Genomic DNA, 20,042 nt, shown 5'->3' with positions numbered 1-20,042 from the left:
CTTCTTCCCAGATTAGATTCAGACAAGAGGTCGATGTATTTGAGGCCAATCTCCCTCGGATCAGTGTATCCAAAATATATAACTTTTCTACTACCGAGTTGTGGAGTTCCTCATTACTAAGTTATCAAGTAGTTGGAGCTCCAATGATGCCAACAAAACCGAAGGAATCAACAAGGCAGGGTCAAAACCTATAGACCTCAATCTACTAACTGTCCTCTCCATAAATATTTGTGAAGACAAGATCGTTGACATATTATGTATGTGGTCAGGTGAGACATATCAGGAAAGAGTGCCCTCTATCACAGTCACAAGTAAGGGTTGTGACTCAAGAAAAAGTACCTATCTCTAACAAAATTTTGGAAGGTATGAGTTTTAATTATAATATTAGAAAGTGTAGTTTTATTCAATATTGGTTCCTCTAGATCATATAATTCTATTGAGATTTTACATAATTATTAGAGTTAGAAACTACTAACACGAGTCGAGTAATGAAATTATCTATACCACAAGAAGACTATGATTGATAAAAAGTTATTGAGGTAGTATGGGGCAAGAATGTTGATGAAATAGGCATGATAAGGTAGAGTAGAAAATTGAATATTGTATTGAATATAAAGATAGTGGTGTATTAATAATGAAGATTTTAATGTAGTTAGCGAATTTAGTGTCAGTAAATATTTGTATTATATAGTACGGGTATATTAATTATGGATGTTGTGTATTATTTTATTAAGAAGTATTAAATGGTGTACTAATAGTAGTGGTGTTGTGTAAATCTATGCATTGAGGAGTAATATTCATGGTAATTCTAAGTAAAACATAATAAACGATGTAATTAGTGAGAGAAGTAAAGATAAAGAATAGAGAAGATGTGATCGGTGATAAGATATTGGCGGGGAAGTGATAGGATTGTTGTTGATAGATATTGGTGGGAAAGTGATATAATGTGAGTTGATTGTTATCTTAGAGTTATAGAAATGATGGATTAGTTGGAATATGAAAGCGATTTGGAGTGATTAATTGATGGATGTATTGGGTTGATGAAAAATAAGTAACATAAGGTTTATGAATTGAAAATGAGATTGGCTAGAACTCGGAATAGATGATAATTAAGGATGGGTATCGTTTATTATACATGTTGTGAGGTGACGACGAAGTTTGATAAGGTATGATTTCAATTTCGAGGAAAAAAATTTTATTAAGGGAGGGAGAATGTAAAACCCCGAGTTTTCAATTCGTATATCGATGAAAAATAAATAGTAAAATTTTGAGAAAATCCTGAAAGTGGGACTTACGGTAAAATTATAATATTTTGTTATGATCATTTTTAATGAAATCTAACCTTACCATTGGATTTAAAATGATCGAAAAACATATTTTAGGTTATAAGAACACTTATAAAATTATAGAACATGAAAAATTTATTGGATTCATAATGAAAAATTATAGAACATGACTTATTTATTTCTTATTTTTGGAGTACAAAAAGTCGAATTATCGTCAAAAATGAAAATGATGTCAAGTTTATGGTCACATCAAGCCAAAAAAGTAAATTTTTGTTAGAGACATGATTTATAAAATTTGATCACCCCATTAGATCTAGAGTAAAAATTAAACAAAGTATTCATTCTTTACTTTTGGAGTCCGAACGGTCAAGTTATCGTTGAACAAAATAATAGGTAAAATATCGATTTCGTCCCAAAAATTTATATAAATAATTTTTTTTAATTTTTTTAACTATTCATCATCATTTTAACTAGTCAAAAACCAATCAACGAAATTTAAACAAAAATTTTATTTTTCTTCAATACTTAAACCTTAAATTCGCCGCGAACGCTCCGTATTCGATAATAGATGCAGAAGGGAAAAATGTCTACAGCCTCGACATCTACAAAACCTACCCCAATATCTCTTCATTTCATTTTCTCTTTCACCTCTTAACCTAAAAAATTAGTTGTATATATATACGGGGGTTTCGTAACTTTGACCTTGGATTTCGCCTGATTTAGGGTCAAACCGTCCTCCATCACAAAAAGGAGAAAGGACAACGATGTCAAGATCTTCGAAATCATCGATTTAAATTCAAAAATCATCCTCCTTGAAGTTCATTCCATTTCAATTTTCGTTCCGATCGTCTCTATTTTCGTGCATGCACTTCGATTTTATCACACACAGAAGATAAGAACTCTTGCATTTAGGGTTTTAACAAAAAATTGTAATTCGTTTCCAAAAATATAGAATTCTTTTTATTATTTCTAATTCACATCAAAATTTGCATGTTTGATATGTTTAACTATATTTTATAACAAAATATATGTGGGTAGGATATTTAATTAGGTTATTTACGTTAGTTGGGTCCTGTGCATCGTTCAGACCACGTTTTGATCTAAATTTTGTATTTTTTTCAATGTTATTGATAAAAATAAATTTTATAATTGAAAAAAATGATTTAATATTCAATGAAATCATATTGAGTTGATGAATATTAAAAAGTGGATATTTTATTCGAGAAATTGAAAATTGAAAATTGAAAAAATTAAAAAAAAAAAAAAAAGGAAAATGGGATGAAACGGTAAAATGTAAGAATCACACCCGAAGGATGATGTTGGCATTTTACATTATAATGTATTATGTAAGTTGGTGAAGGGATATCCAGAGATATTGATTGGTTGCATGTTTATTTAAATTTTGTTGGCACAGAGGCTCCAAGTTTTGTTATTTATTTTAGGCCGGGTGGCTACACAGTTGCATGGTAGGAAACTAGGTATCTATTCTCAACCTAGTATAGTTAATTTCTCTTTTATTTTTAAATGAAAATAATATATATATATATATATACAGTAGCGACCACCAAGCTCATACGTTGTATGAGACGCGTATGAGAATGGAGTTATAATTGGAATCTGAGTTTATTCCTCTCTATCTTTACTAGTAAATTTGTAATGTAAATGTGGTCATATATGAATGATTTGTATATTTGGGATTCAAATGTACGCTTGATAGGCATAAATGAAGATGATTAGTTAGTGATCACTAACAATGTATAGTAGTCGAACGTTTTAACACATAGAAAAAAGACCTATTGCTTACTATCACATCAAATGGCCAGCCTGAGTTAGATAAATGATCTCGCAAGTGTGGTACAACAACTAGACACAAAATCAAGAATTAATAATTTATTATAAAACATCGTGTCCCGATTGGGAGCTATCTAATCGTAAATCCCAACTCTCTAACTCAACTACTCTTCTATTGTGTATTATGTATCTGTTGTCTTATTTTGATATATAAAATAAAATGCATGTTTGATATTTTCATTTGGTTAATTAGATTTATATAAAAAGAAAATGTTATAATAAATACTACTGATGATGTAATGTGAGTTTTAAAATATTTAGTTGTTCATCATTGGCTATATGTACCGAGTAATCGTAGTTTCTTTCGTAAAACTTTGCATATGTTAAAATGATTTAATATGTTTATTCATTCATGTTAAGAGAGGTTATTGGTAGAAATTGTTTACTTTTCTACTAGCTAACCATTGTTACTCACCCTTTCTTTATCCATTTTTAATTTCAGATCCAAAGCTTAGCGAAGCAAGTGTAGAATATAAGTGAGAACTATCTAGTAAGTCAGATAGACGATTAGAGTCCGTTACCTGGTGAGAATTGGGGCTATACCTCCTAGTGGTGTTAGTTCATCGGGGTAGTCTTATAGATTTTGTCCTGAGCGTTAGGACTTTTGTTAGAGTGAGGAGTTTTGTATAATCTTTTATATTAATTCTTTCTTTTTCACTTTGATCTATCGTATGTTATTAGATGTATATAGGCTTTCGCTAGTTATTATATTTTATATATATATACAGGATAATATATGTCGTCTATCTCGTGCAGGTTGAACATCTTGGAATGCTAACATAATAGAGGAGACCATCCCGAAATTTTGAGGCGTCACCTTGTGCCTCGAGATCTGACATGGGATTTTGTATTAGCATTTGGCAGGGCGCTACAATCTATTTAAAGGGACTGATTCTCTCAATTGAAGTCAAAACATCAATCGGACAATCGTTGCTTCTATGAGCCATATTGTCTTATTTTGTCTATATCATCAATATTTTTGTGTTGGAAAAGTAAGAATGGATTCAACAAATTTATCACAACGAACCATATCGCACTTTTTGACATGAAAGTGGATAGGAACCATAGATGCTTTCCATTTTCACGTCAAGAAGTGCGATATGAGGTTCCAACTTGAGGTCACTCTAACACGACTGTTTTATTAATTTTGTGACTTAGGCAATTTAAGTTATGTTTTGAATTGTCTTTTTTCATTACTTCACAACAATGCAAACTTTATCATATTTGTATTTTTCATAAAATTTAAAATTACACAAATTACCAAATAGGGAAACCAAAAAATCACTAGGATATATTTCAATACCTTATAAAAATGTAAAAGGAGACTAATCACAATTTGTTAGGAACAAGTTAGTATGTGAATTATAAAAAATACCATAAAAAAAAATTCATTACGGAAACATAAACAGAATGCATTCCAAAACAAAAGGAGTTTACACCAGCATCAACATCAAGATACAACAAAATTAATAGAAGAATGGACAATGTCAATTAATTTGACATTTATAGAAAACAGTTGGGATGTTGAAACAACAATGAGATTCTTTTATAAAAAAATTTGTGATTTAAACATACTCCACATTTTGTTCAATAGTATACAAATTGATGAAGAATTTCAGTTGAATTAAATTAGATGAAGATTTTATAATTATATCAATTCAACAATTAACATCTGAGAATATTTAGCATTTTGACAAATAACATTAAAATTAGAATCTGAAACCCTAAAATAATTGAGAACAATCTAAGTTTCGATCAAAAGTCTTAACATGCCTTAACATACCTTAAGATTAGATAAAAAAATCTAGCAAAAACTCACGTCAAATCCAAGAAAAATTGAAACTTAGTTGCTGAAATGCCATCTTATATGGATTTCTTCTGCGGTAGAAAGTAATTTAAAATGATTAGGAAAGAAGGGATCAATCAAAATCTTAAAAGTTGCTTTAACAATGAAGAAAATATTTGAAATCCAAAATTAATTAAGGAAAATTTGAGATTCGATCACAAACCAAGCAAAGGGAGGAAGTTCGAACAAAGCCCAAAAACTTTCGATCAAATGCCGATTAATTCTGCCTTAAAACTTGCAAATCGAAATCTGATTGCGTCTTTAAAATCACAGATTCTGTGAGTGAGAAATTGAGCGAAGATCTTCCGATCAAACTCTAATCGATTTCTTTCCAAAAAAATTACGATCGAGAGAGTGACCAAGAAGAGTGACGGATGAAAGAGAGAGAGAGAGACAGATTTGAGAGAGAGAGAGAAGAGCAATTGATTCGAGAGAAAGCGAGAAGACAAACAAAATCGAGAAAGAACAACAATCAAGTGAGAGTAGGAGTGGAGTAAGGAGAAACAGAGTCGAATGAAAGAAGAGACAAAAAGTTCGACTGTAGCAAAGATCGAGCTTTCTATAAAAGAATGTTTGAGTTAAAATGGTTATCGGCACCCCAACTTTTAGTTTAAACGATGAGTAAATGACAGTTAAAAATCGTAGTAATTAACAACAGTCTATAGCAGTCGTTTTTAGTGCAATTGTGGCGTCGCTGAAAAAACAATATGACGTAGTATTGATATTTGTCAATCTCCAATTTGGTAAGCATGATAACGCAAATTTTTTTATTGTTATTTTGTAAATTTTCAACTTGGTGATTTGTTATAAATTCATGATTTTCTAATTTGGGATTTCATATTCATAAAATTCTTATTTTGAAAAGTTATAAATTGCTGAAATTTCTTATTCAAATTTTATATTTCGAACAGTTTTTAATTAAAAATTTGTTTTGGAAAATCAATATTTTAAAATCTCATAATTTTTCTATTTTTGGAAAACATATATTAATAAATTTCTAATTTAGAAATTTCACATTTTAGTAATTTCCCAATTTAAAAGATTTTACTTTTTCTTATTTAGAAATTTCATGTTCATGGAAATTTGGGATTTTCTAATTCATAAATTTATATATATTTTTTAAACTATATATTTTGGAGAATTCATTTTATAAACTTCTAATTTAGGAAATTTTGAATTTCTAATTTAGAAACTTCATAAGTTGTTATTTTAACAGTTTTGTATTTATAATTTTTCCATTTGGAGGACTCTCATAAGTTTTTATTTCGGATGAGTTGGAAAATATTGCCATGTGAATTCTAGAATGTGGGATGAGATTCAGGTTTTTTCATAAGTTTTTTTTTGTGCCAAATTCGAAGAATCATGTGATATAAGTAATTGGAGAATTTTAGCCGTAAGATTCGTTTAACAAATCCGATATAAATTGACGATGATTAGACCATAATTTGACTTTAGTCTTTGTATGTTCACTATTAGACAGTTTTGGATCGTAGTAGAGACCGGTCATCTTGATCAGACGGGTTCAATGCCTAATACCTTTCGAAATCCGTAATCTGACCCCTTATCCATTTATCTTATTCGTGGACCAATCCATATCCATTTGGAGTTATTTTTTATTCCTAAACTTAAATTAAGTGGCGACGCCAAATTTTCAAAAAGTCCTTAATTTACCCATTGAACCCATTTAAACTATTTAATGAAAAAAAGTTGAGGAGATTTCAGAATGAGGTGGTTTATTAGATAAGGGAGTTGAATCCATCGTAGTAGAGACATGTAAGTTACAAGGATCAACCCAGTCACTAAAGTTAGAAAAATTGTCACTTTCCTATTCATCATTTGAATAAAAGGAAAACTATTTCTAATTAGCATTGACTTAGCCCATGGGCCTAAGTTCTAATTATATAATACCCGAGCACCTAAAGCTTATTAAAAACGTATTAGAGGCCTCGAGGGCTTGGCCCATGTACACTCCTACGTAGACATTGTTGTGAATCATTATTGCCAAGACTTCAATGGGACATTAGCAACTTTGGAAACATAGGGTTTTCGTAAATATATCAGTAAACATGTCACTGTCACTATCTAATGACATTTCGCACATATCAATAAGTTTCAATTTTTTTTACTATACGAAATTACTATTATACATAGTCAATAAAAGTTGCTAAAAGACGATAAAAGTATTTTCGAAAACAACTTGAAAGACATCAGCAACCTCAGAACCATATATTTCTAATAAATACATCTAAAATATATTTTAATTTTAACTTTTAAGTAAAAAAGTAAGAATTCCATTGTCATTATTTTTATTATTATTAAATTTTTTGATGATGGGGATTCCAAACTCATAGGTCCAACTAGCAGGAGCAAACCAAGCCTATTTGAGCACTATATCTTGCATAAATCCCCCAGCTACATGCAATATCCCAGAAACCACAATTATCATGGGGCTCGAACTCAAGATCTCTCCATATTTGAAGGGATGCCATTACGCCCAATGCTCTTCCATTGTTAGTGTGAAATAGTTGTTCTTTTTTATTTATTTAAATCTCACAAAACTTCAAAATTTACAAAAATGTCAATAAAATACATTTTTTTTTCCATTAAAAGACTATAAGAAAACTTTTCAATGGTATTAACAGAAAAACATGGTCTACTGGTTAACTAAGAAGGATCTTACAACTCGTAAAATAATAATAATAATAATAATAATAAATAAATAAATAAAAAATAAATTAAGGATCTAATAATTTAGGGACTTGATCAAGTACTTCAGATCTAATGTGGATCCGATTCAATATCTTATTGGATTGGTCTTGGACCAACCATGTCCAATAAATGAATCCATTTTGATCCTAGTGATGTCCATTGATAGCCCTAGCTCTGAATGTTGGTGTACATACACCCAAGTGAAGATCACGGATTTGATCCCATGTGGTCCTTGATTATTAAGATGTTAATTAACATGTTTTTCTATTTACTTATAAAAAGAAGGACTCAAATGTAAAAGTGAAACTTTATTCATCATCCATCCCTCACTAAACAAAGTACATATATAATCCATTATATTATAGAGCAAAGCATCACAACATACAAACACATAACGACTCTCACTAATTATTTTAATAAATAAGTAATAAGTAGGACTTGTAAGTATAGAATCATGAGAACTAAGAAAGCTGCATCTTCGAGTCATAAGCAGCCCCTGCCTTCCAGTATTTAGGGATAGCTTTGTTCACTTGTACCCACTGTTGTCCATTGCTTCCACTCACTCGGAACCTCAATTTAAGGGCACCCTTTGGAGGGTTGGGCATGTCCCAGACTCCACCAAAGGCCTTACGCATGCCCCGCCATTGCTTGATGTCCTCCTGCACCCAAAATTAATAGTTAATACATGACTCATGTCGCATTCCATTTAAAAAAAGCTTCTAACTCTCAATGATTTGATTTTATTAGACTTCTTAAGGTTAGTGATGGATCCAATTCATACCTAATCAAGGTCAATTTGGATCCAATAACTTATTGAATGGGGTTCAAATCTGATTTGATATGCAACAATTTTTATACTTTGGGAAATAATAACTGATAGATAGGCATTTTGGTCATTTTTTTAATCTCTCGCGGAAGACCATGGTCAAGGGGTATGTCATCAGTTTGAAACCTGGGATATCTCTAATTTTCACCAAAACCCAAAAGGGGTACCTTAAAATTACCCATGTAATTTTTACATATTATCAGATAGAGGGTCCTATCTCCTATGTGATAGGAATATATGGTTGATACAGAACCTTTCCAATAATGTATCAGTAAGGCTCTTCGTCACATTAGATCTTTATCGAATCCCGAATCGTTGATCCGAATCTTAAGTTCTTGGATCTGATTTCCAATCCGATCCGTTGACAACCCTAGACTTCTTAATATGGATTACGGATCCATACCTGCCACAATTCGACCGCGGTGACATCCTTCTGGCCGGCTTGGTATATGATGATTATAACCAAGTATTCTGGAAACCTACTGTACTCATGGACCTTGAACATGAGGTTGTGCCCTGGATATTGGCATGAAATCCTGCATAGGAGTGATACATATACACTAATTTTAAAATATTTATCCAAAAGTGCAAAATGGATGCATTCAGGTTTCGTTAAAAATAAATTTAAAATATGAATATAAAGTTATCGATTGGTTACCTTCTGTATTTTATGTCGACTGCACCATATGCCATCGTTAGAGCAGAGTTGTGGTATGGTGCACCTAACCTGAGTTATCCATAACAAATAATTAAGCATCATTTAGAGGACAAATAAATACCATTAAATATTTTATTGGATCCAAATAAATTTAGAGGTTTCTGAGTTACCTCCCTCTTTAATTAAGAAAATTCAAAGCACCTACAATTATAACTGCTCGGCTGCTCCCTTGACTATTGACCCTCAGGGTAGTTGTTCTCATTTTCTTCTCAATTTTACAATTTAGGAAAGCAAATCAAATTTGTTTAACTAATGAGGGAGTTAAGTTGAGAACTAAAAATTTAATTGAATTTGAAAAATGTGTGAAGGTTATTGTTCTGGTTACTATCAAAGTAGTTATATATTATGGAGTCAAGGAAGGTAAAACTTAAAAGCACCTGATAGCATGCACCACAGCCAGTGCCATTTCTGTACAACTTAGAGACTGCACCGACATCTCCACCGTTGATATTTCTTCCAAATTCACCGTTGTTTATCAATTTATTTTGCACGTTTTAAAGCTTCATACCATCTGAAACTATCTTTGTTGTCTTTCTCCATATTGGCTGAGTTCGGACCAAAATTTTAATTAACCCCGTAACATTAGTCTTGTATACTCAACCAAATATGAATTGTGAAATATCCAGTATAGACAAAGTAGGAATATCACCTTTTTATAAATTTATGATTCTGGCTCACTGTTCATTTTAATTACCAAAACGTGATTGATAATAAATTCAAAGGTTTTTAGAGTGTCTATTTTGCAGGTTTAGAGTGACTATTAGAAATAGTCGCTTTAAAACTGCAAAATTGGTACTTTAAAATCACCAAATTGGATAGTGTTCTAAAATTATTATTTTTTTTTATAGTAAAAACATGATCATTCACATTTTGGTAATTAAAATGAACAGTTAACTGGAATCATAAATAACTCATTTTCAGCTCACGAAATGGTAATTCACCCGAGAAAGTATGAAGTTTCATTTGTCTCAGAATATCTCAACCTAGGCATCTCAAATATGGACTTGGACCAAAACTTTGATCATGAAAAATTCAATGTTCTGATAATTTTTGTTGAGACTTGAGACAGTCTCAATTTTTCTCCAAATCAAGACAATGGCTCTAGACGAGATTTTTAAATAATGGGTAGATATATATAAGAGAGTAGTACTTAAGATAAAGAGAGAGATCATACTTGCAGTCCCTAAGCCATCAGGGCTACCATAAAATGTTGCTCGGGAATGCGTATAAGCATCTTGGGAGCTACACAGTGCAGGCAGAAGCACCATAAGAAAGAAGCAACATGAAGAAATCTTAAGTGCCAATCCCATCTTCATTGGACACTAAAACGCTACAAAGACCTGTAGAATATATTTAACAATCAACCAGAGAGGAAGGAAGGTTGTTTGTGAGTGTCTGATGGGGTTATAACCGAGAAACACATATTTATAGCTGAGAGTAGGAAGTGTGAGGTGGCCACCCGTGTTTTACAAGAGTAAGAGAGGTGTACAAAGAGACACCGTTATTGACTCCTTCTAAACAATTAAAATAAAAGGAAGTAAAAGAAATTAAGAGGAATTTAGAAACATTCCTTTCTTTCGCATTCCTTTCTGATATTTTATTTATTCAACTTGTGATAGTGTGTGCGCCAAGCCTCAAAGCTATGGGTTAATGATAATTTGACTAATCAATCAAAGGGTTTAGTCCATCTATAGAGAAACAAGCAAGGCTGCAGATTTTTTGGGGTCGGGGTTTAGAATCTTTCAAAGTTCAACTTTCATTTCCTTTTGAGTTTCCAACTTAGCTGTGTTCCATTGTAAATGAGGATGCCGTGGGCAAGTCCTATTTGAGATTGTAAGTTTCTTTTGTTGGCTGGGGTCCGCTAAATACCCGACATTACCTTCCAAAAAAAAAACAAGGTTTTGTGTAATTCAATAAGCTTAAACCAAGTGGGTTTATGAAGGTTGCATGTTCTTATCCTTCATCATCATCACCACCACTACCACCATCCATAACAGTCAATGATGTGGATAAGTAGAATTAGGGCAAAACGTGCCGACGTGTATTGCCACGTGGCACACCTTTTCTTTTTTGACCATAGATACATGAGTACTCCTTGATCAAACTACAAGTCAAATATCATCCGGATTGGTGATTGGTGATTTCTAGCCTTCGGATATGAGGGTTTTCCACAATGGGGCTTCATGAATAGGCCAATGGGTGAATTTTGGCACATAGGTCATATTTGATGTTAACGAATTTCTGTGCTAAGCTGATGAATCAATGGCATGCGGCCACGTGCATTGAAAAATTACCTAAAATGGAAACTTTAACCGTTTAGAAATTTTCTCTCCACCAAGCAATCACACTTGCTTTTGCAATGCACATAGTCGTCATGCCATTAGTTCATCAGCTTAATATAGAAATTTGTACAACAAATGCGTACTCCATAGGTCCACCGTATTTGTCTTAGTGGGCCCATGGGTGACTTATAGCACAAAGGCCCACCATGTGTGAGACAAACATTCATGGATTACTGGTCTTGAAAATTTGCGCTACATGGCATAGAAGGGAAGATAAGAGTTAAACCATCTTTAATCACAATCACAGGCCATGTACATGTATAGGAAATCGCATAATACATTGGAAATCTTAAATCATAGTTGTGTGATTGATCAACTCTTGGATTACTGTGTGATTGGTTTTTATATTTGCAAGCCAAGTTTTATTTTCTTGGGAAAATATTTTTATATGGCAAAGTTGTCATGCTGATGGGTCCTATCATCCACTTTGGGTAAATGGTACATAACTTAAATGTTGGATCCAAATAAGTGTGTGGTATATATTTAAACATGTTATTTCATCACTTCTCACTCCTACATTTGTGAGTTTAGGGGGACATAAGAGGTAGTGATAGGGGTGAAAGTGAGACCATCATCACACCAGCACCAACAATGCATGATTGATTGCAACACTAACAGAACAAGCCAAAAAAAAAACGAGTGCAAGGTGTACAGAAAATACCCAAATACTCAAATCAACTACTTCCTCTCTTTTCCATAGGTCGCCCAAGTTATGGAACAACTATAATATATACATAATTTTTTTAGAGTGGGTTATTATATGATTTCTTTAACATGATTTATTTGTACTAGGTATGCGAAATCCACATCCACATTGAGATGACTCTTTCTCTTAGTCAAGTTTTTCGTTTCTTTTTTTTTTTTTTTACTTTTTAAGGAAGATCTCAGCGAGGAACTTCTAACCATATCAAAGTGGATTAGAAGTTAAAATCTTCATTTCAATATTATCTTTGAACCAACAATTGATAGGGTGAAAAGTTTCAAGCTGACCTAAATTTTCACCGGACAACCACAAATGGTGCAGGATGATGATGACGAGATTATCCAATATATGACAAGAATTTTGTTAGAGTTAATTCATATAAACTTCATATGGTTAACAACTGGCTTGTTGAGGATGATGAGACTATCCAACATTATATTCTTGTGGTCCATTGTATAGACTAACTTCCATATTTATATATATATGGGGCGGTTCAGGGGACAATAATTGAGACAAAATCTTTGATAATGCTTTTTGTCTTATATGAGTTAGAAGTTTCGGACTCGACTGATTTTTAGTGAGGATGATCTCCACACCAGAGAGAACATCCTCACTAAAAATCAGCTCATTCCAAAACTTCTAAGCCTATCAAAAGTGGTTTACAAAAAAATTGACGGTCAACGATTCTTAAACTTGTAAATTGGGGTTAGAAATTTTCGAATGGGCTGATTATTGGGGGGATATCTCCTCACCATAGAGATTTTCCTCACCAAAAAATCAGCCCAGTCCAGAACTTCTAACCCCATCAAAGTGATTTATGAAAAACCAATTTAATAGATTTTGTCACAAGTATTGTCCCATGAACCGCCCTATACATATGTATAACATTGCTTTTAGACCCTGATTGAGAGAGGAATAGTGGTTATGGAGATGTGGCCATGGAAAGTACAATCCATTATTGAAGCTCCTCGCCCCTTACTACTTTGTATATGTTTTAAGAATATTTTTTTCTTGTTCACGTATTAAATATGATAAACATAAGAGAGTTGATCGAGATGGTTTGATCATGTGCAGTGAAGACAACTGGAAGTCGAGGTCAGGAACGCGTTGTCACATGTCGAAGCTAAAAAATGACATGGATCACGTGTAGCAAGGATTTGAAGGCCAAGAGGCCATGATCCCAAGTTGCATTGCAATTGGCCAACAAATTAGGCTATGGGTCCAAGTCCAGCTCCTATGTACACTCATAATGAGTAAAGTTATTAATGTGATCCATGTCTTTAAGGTCATTATATTAGCATCTATTTGCTAAATTGAAAAAAATAAGTGTTGAATGATTTAAAGTACTGAAACTTATAAGTTTTGAATTGAAGTGCTGAAAAAGTTGTTTGTTTAGATGCCAAAATAGTGCTGAATTCTTTAAATTTAAGTACTAAATTTGCAAAATCATGTTTGTAACATGTTGCTGACACTGGTAAATTGTCCTTTTTATCCTTACAATCATATTATACATTGTTTGCATATTTCAAATGCCTATTTCTTATCAAATACAATAAAATATATAATTTCTTATAAAATTAAAATACAATTCATTTTAAAATAATAAGTAATACTTGAATTTTCAATTTCTAAATAATAATTTTTATTTCTAAAACCCTACAAATTTCAAATTAAATACAATAATTTCGTACAAGTCACCAAATTTTGCAATCAACATTGAAAGAACTTATTTTCGGATGAATAATTTTCGATAGAAATGAAGGATGTGTAATTATAAAAGCACCCTACGAATTAATAAGGGCAATCCATAGCATAGCCATTGTCTTATATGGGTTAAAATTTTTGTAATGAGCCAATTTTTGGCGAGGATGATCTATATGGTCAGGAGATCATCCTCACCAAAAGTCAGCCCATTCCGAAACTTCTAACCGCATCAGAATTGGTTTCCAAAAAAATTAATTGACGATTTACGATTGTTGAACTTGTTTGGATGTGGTTAGAAGTTTCAGGATGGGATGATTTTTGGTGAGGAGGATCTCCTCATTGTAGAGATCGTCCTCACAAAAAATCAATTCATTCCGAAACTTTTAACCCATTTAGGATGGGTGAATCATCTAGTGGCTTGTCATGGAGAAATCTGTTTAAAGGAGGAGATAACTCTTCTGATAGATCCCTCGAAGCTAAACCAGATTTGAAAGGTAAGAAGATTATCTCTATCCCAGAGGAGGAAGCCCAAGAAGAAATCGATCAATGGGAGAACACGCTTGTCAGTTATGTGTTGGGTAAGAGACCTTACTTTCTGGGTTTAAAGGCTGGTATTAACCAACTTTGGAAGATTAAGGGAGGGGTTGAAATCATCTCGTTGGATGATGGGTTCTTTTTGTTCAACTTTAGTCTCGCGGAAGATTGCGCAGCCATCTTAAACTCAGTGATTTGGACAATTGGAGGATAGCGCAGCCATCTTAAACTTAGTGATTTGGACAATTGGAGGACGTCCTCTGATTCCTCGAAGATGGCAACCTGGGTTGTCTATGACCAAAGAGATGCATAACTCGATTCCAGTTTGCATTGGGCTGCCAAAACTACCACTTTAGTTACTGGGGCCTGATTGTTTGGGTTCTATTGGTAGTACCTTCGGCATGCCATTGCATATGGATGAGCCTACAACAAACATATCTCATTTATCCTATGCTAGGATTTGTGTTGAGATCGAGCCGGATTGTTGCTTTCCAGAATCTATTGGTCTGTTTAGGGAATCAGGTGCAGAGGTGATGCAAACGATCCAGTTTGAATGAAAACCATAGTGTTGTGCCGGATGTATGACCCGCGATCATTCAAAGGAGAGTTGTCCTAATGCCGAACAGCAAATTCATCAGAAAATTCAGCATAAGAAGTATTTGATTGGATAGTTAAAAGACAATAAGAAAACTTTTCAATGGCATTAACAGAAAACATGGTCTACTAGTTCACTAATAAGGATCTTACCGATCATAAAAAATAAAATATAATTAATGATCTAATAATATAGGGACTTGATCAAGTACTTCAGATCTAATGTGGATCCGATTCAATATCTTATTGGATTGGTCTTGGACCAACCATGTCCAATTAATGAATCGATTTTGATCCTGGTGATGTCCATTGATAGCCCTAGCTCTGAATGTTGGTGTACATACACCCAAGTGAAGATCACGGATTTGATCCCATGTGGTCCTTGATTATTAAGATGTTAATTAACATTTTTTTCTATTTATTTATAAAAAGAAGGCCTCAAATGTAAAAGTGAAACTTTATTCATCATCCATCCCTCACTAAACAAAGTACATATATAATCCATTATATCATAGAGCAAAGCATCACAACATACAAACACATAACGACTCTCACTAATTATTTTAATAAATAAGTAATAAGTAGGACTTGTAAGTATAGAATCATGAGAACTAAGAAAGCTGCATCTTCGAGTCATAAGCAGCCCCTGCCTTCCAGTATTTAGGGATTGCTTTGTTCACTTGTACCCACTGTTGTCCATTGCTTCCACTCACTCGGAACCTCAATTTAAGGGCACCCTTTGGAGGGTTGGGCATGTCCCAGACTCCACCAAAGGCCTTACGCATGCCCCGCCATTGCTTGATGTCCTCCTGCACCCATAATTAATAGTTAATACATGACTCATGTCGCATTCCATTTAAAAAAAGCTTCTAACTCTCAATGATTTGATTTTATTAGACTTCTTAAGGTTAGTGATGGATCCAATTCATACCTAATCAAGGTCGATTTGGATCCAATAACTTATTGAATGGGGTTCAAATCTGATTTGATATGCAACAATTTTTATACTTTGGGAAATAATAACTGATAGATAGGCATTTTGGTCATTTTTTTAATCTCTCGCGGAAGACCATGGTCAAGGGGTATGTCATCAGTTTGAAACCTGGGATATCTCTAATTTTCACCAAAACCCAAAAGGGGTACCTTAAAATTACCCATGTAATTTTTACATATTATCAGATAGAGGGTCCTATCTCCTATGTGATAGGAATATATGGTTGATACAGAACCTTTCCAATAAGGTATCAGTAAGGCTCTTCGTCACATTAGATCTTTATCGAATCCCGAATCGTTGATCCGAATCTTAAGTTATTGGATCGGATTTCCAATCCGATCCGTTGACAACCCTAGACTTCTTAATATGGATTACGGATCCATACCTGCCATAATTCGACCGCGGTAACATCCTTCTGGCCGGCTTGGTATATGATGATTATAGCCAAGTATTCTGGAAACCTACTATATTCATGGACCTTGAACATGAGGTTGTGCCCTGGATATTGGCATGAAATCCTGCATAGGAGTGATACATATACACTAAGAGTCAAAATTAAAAAGTACGAAAAAAAGGTACATATGATTTCAAAATTACTATTTCAGCTCCAATTTTAAAATATTTATCCAAAAGTGCAAAAATGGATGCATTCACGTTTCGTTAAAAATAAATCTAAAATATGAATATAAAGTTATCGATTGGTTACCTTCTGTATTTTATGTCGACTACGCCATATGCCATCAATTTTGCAGCCGAGTTTGGACGAGCCAATTTTGTGAAGCCATGTTGACTAAGGATGAAGTCAGTAGAGTCACCTTGGCCATAGTCAGGTAACAACAAGTTTCACTCCATTGTTAGAGCAGAGTTGTGGTATGGTGCACCTAACCTGATTTATCCATAACAAATAATTAAGCATCATTTAGAGGACAAATAAATACCACTAAATATTTTATTGGATCCAAATAAATTTAGAGGTTTTTGAGTTACCTCCCTCTTTAATTAAGAAAATTCAAAACACCTACAATTATAACTGCTCGGCTGCTCCCTTGAATATTGACCCTCAGGGTAGTTGTTCTCATTTTCTTCTCAATTTTACAATTTAGGAAAGCAAATCAAATTTGTTTAACTAATGAGGGAGGTAAGTTGAAGAACTAAAAATTTAATTGAATTTGAAAAATGTGTGAAGGTTATTGTTGTGGTTACTTTCAAAGTAGTTATATATTATGGAGTCAAGGTAGGTAAAACTTAAAAGCACCTGATAGCATGCACCACAGCCAGTGCCATTTCTGTACAACTTAGAGACTGCACCGACATCTCCACCGTTGATATTTCTTCCAAATTCACCATATCCACATGCTCCACCTGATTAATTTATATTATTAGCTTTAATCACAATAATAACCAAGACATGCAAATATATATTTTCTTTAAAAATTTGTTTATCAATTTATTTTGCATGTTTTAAAGCTTCATACCATCTGAAACTATCTTTGTTGTCTTTCTCCATATTGGCTGAGTTCGGACCAAAATTTTAATTAACCCCGTAAAATTAGTCTTGTATACTCAACCAAATATGAATTGCGAAATATCCAGTATAGACAAAGTAGGAATATCACCTTTTTATAAATTTATGATTCTAGCTCACTGTTCATTTTAATTACCAAAACGTGATTGATAATAAATTCAAAGGTTTTTAGAGTGTCTATTTTGCAGGTTTAGAGTGACTATTAGAAATAGTCGCTTTAAAACTGCAAAATTGGTACTTTAAAATCACCAAATTGGTTAGTGTTCTAAATTTTTTTTTTTTTTTATAGTAAAAACATGATCATTCACATTTTGGTAATTAAAATGAACAGTTAACTGGAATCATAAATAACTCATTTTCAGCTCACGAAATGGTAATTCACCCGAGAAAGTATGAAGTTTCATTTGTCTCAGAATATCTCAACCTAGGCATCTCAAATATGGACTTGGACCAAAACTTTGATCATGAAAAATTCAATGTTCTGATAATTTTTGTTGAGACTTGAGACAGTCTCAATTTTTCTCCAAATCAAGACAATGGCTCTAGACGAGATTTTTAAATAATGGGTAGATATATATAAGAGAGTAGTACTTAAGATAAAGAGAGAGATCATACTTGCAGTCCCTAAGCCATCAGGGCTACCATAAAATGTTGCTCGGGAATGCGTGTAAGCATCTTGGGAGCTACACAGTGCAGGCAGAAGCACCATAAGACAGAAGCAACATGAAGAAATCTTAAGTGCCAATCCCATCTTCATTGGACACTAAAACGCTACAAAGACCTGTAGAAAATCTTTAACAATCAACCAGAGAGGAAGGAAGGTTGTTTGTGAGTGTCTGATGGGGTTATAACCGAGAAACACATATTTATAGCTGAGAGTAGGAAGTGTGAGGTGGCCACCCGTAGTTTTACAAGAGTAAGAGAGGTGTACAAAGAGACACCGTTATTGACCCCTTCTAAACAATTAAAATAAAAGGAAGTAAAAGAAATTAAGAGGAATTTAGAAACATTCCTTTCTTTCGCATTCCTTTCTGATATTTTATTTATTCAACTTGTGATAGTGTGTGCGCCAAGCCTCAAAGCTATGGGTTAATGATAATTTGACTAATCAATCAAAGGGTTTAGTCCATCTATAGAGAAACAAGCAAGGCTGCAGATTTTTTGGGGTCGGGGTTTAGAATCTTTCAAAGTTCAACTTTCATTTCCTTTTGAGTTTCCAACTTAGCTGTGTTCCATTGTAAATGAGGATGCCGTGGGCAAGTCCTATTTGAGATTGTAAGTTTCTTTTGTTGGCTGGGGTCCGCTAAATACCCGACATTACCTTCCAAAAAAAAAAACAAGGTTTATGTGTAATTCAATAAGCTTAAACCAAGTGGGTTTATGAAGGTTGCATGTTCTTATCCTTCATCATCATCACCACCACTACCACCATCCATAACAGTCAATGATGTGGATAAGTAGAATTAGGGCAAAACGTGCCGACGTGTATTGCCACGTGGCACACCTTTTCTTTTTTGACCATAGATACATGAGTACTCCTTGATCAAACTACAAGTCAAATATCATCCGGATTGGTGATTGGTGATTTCTAGCCTTCGGATATGAGGGTTTTCCACAATGGGGCTTCATGAATAGGCCAATGGGTGAATTTTGGCACATAGGTCATATTTGATGTTAACGAATATCTGTGCTAAGCTGATGAATCAATGGCATGAGGCCACGTGCATTGAAAAATTACCTAAAATGGAAACTTTAACCGTTTAGAAATTTTCTCTCCACCAAGCAATCACACTTGCTTTTGCAATACACATAGTCGTCATGCCATTAGTTCATCAGCTTAATATAGAAATTTGTACAACAAATGCGTACTCCATAGGTCCACCGTATTTGTCTTAGTGGGCCCATGGGTGACTTATAGCACAAAGGCCCACCATGTGTGAGACAAACATTCATGGATTACTGGTCTTGAAAATTTGCGCTACATGGCATAGAAGGGAAGATAAGAGTTAAACCATCTTTAATCACAATCACAGGCCATGTACATGTATAGGAAATCGCATAATACATTGGAAATCTTAAATCATAGTTGTGTGATTGATCAACTCTTGGATTACTGTGTGATTGGTTTTTATATTTGCAAGCCAAGTTTTATTTTCTTGGGAAAATATTTTTATATGGCAAAGTTGTCATGCTGATGGGTCCTATCATCCACTTTGGGTAAATGGTACATAACTTAAATGTTGGATCCAAATAAGTGTGTGGTATATATTTAAACATGTTATTTCATCACTTCTCACTCCTACATTTGTGAGTTTAGGGGGACATAAGAGGTAGTGATAGGGGTGAAAGTGAGACCATCATCACACCAGCACCAACAATGCATGATTGATTGCAACACTAACAGAACAAG

General features: G+C 33.5%; 1 protein-coding gene and 1 pseudogene across 2 annotated transcripts; both read right to left on the bottom strand.

Moving 5' to 3' along the window:
• Window positions 1–8,014: 8,014 nt before the first annotated feature.
• LOC147391360 (expansin-like B1) lies at window positions 8,015–9,642 on the bottom strand. Its single transcript, XM_086459056.1, has 4 exons — window positions 9,614–9,642; window positions 9,177–9,245; window positions 8,922–9,054; window positions 8,015–8,351 (listed from the first exon to the last, which is right to left on the bottom strand). The coding sequence occupies exons 1-4, from the start codon at window positions 9,640–9,642 to the stop codon at window positions 8,154–8,156; spliced, it is 429 nt and encodes a 142-aa protein (XP_086315182.1). The 3' UTR covers window positions 8,015–8,153.
• A 5,950-nt stretch (window positions 9,643–15,592) lies between these two features.
• On the bottom strand, window positions 15,593–18,715 carry LOC147391359 (expansin-like B1; annotated as a pseudogene). Its single transcript, XR_015170229.1, has 5 exons — window positions 18,248–18,715; window positions 17,363–17,469; window positions 16,814–16,993; window positions 16,493–16,625; window positions 15,593–15,922 (listed from the first exon to the last, which is right to left on the bottom strand). The product of XR_015170229.1 is annotated as an expansin-like B1 (transcript).
• Between the last annotated feature and the right edge of the window lie 1,327 nt (window positions 18,716–20,042).

This window comes from Akebia trifoliata, chromosome 11 (genome assembly GCF_017979445.1).
Source record: "Akebia trifoliata isolate Shusen 1 chromosome 11, ASM1797944v1, whole genome shotgun sequence".
NCBI lineage: Eukaryota > Viridiplantae > Streptophyta > Magnoliopsida > Ranunculales > Lardizabalaceae > Akebia > Akebia trifoliata.
The sequence above is the reverse complement of the archived record's forward strand: the minus strand, read 5'-3'. Positions and strand labels throughout refer to the sequence as shown.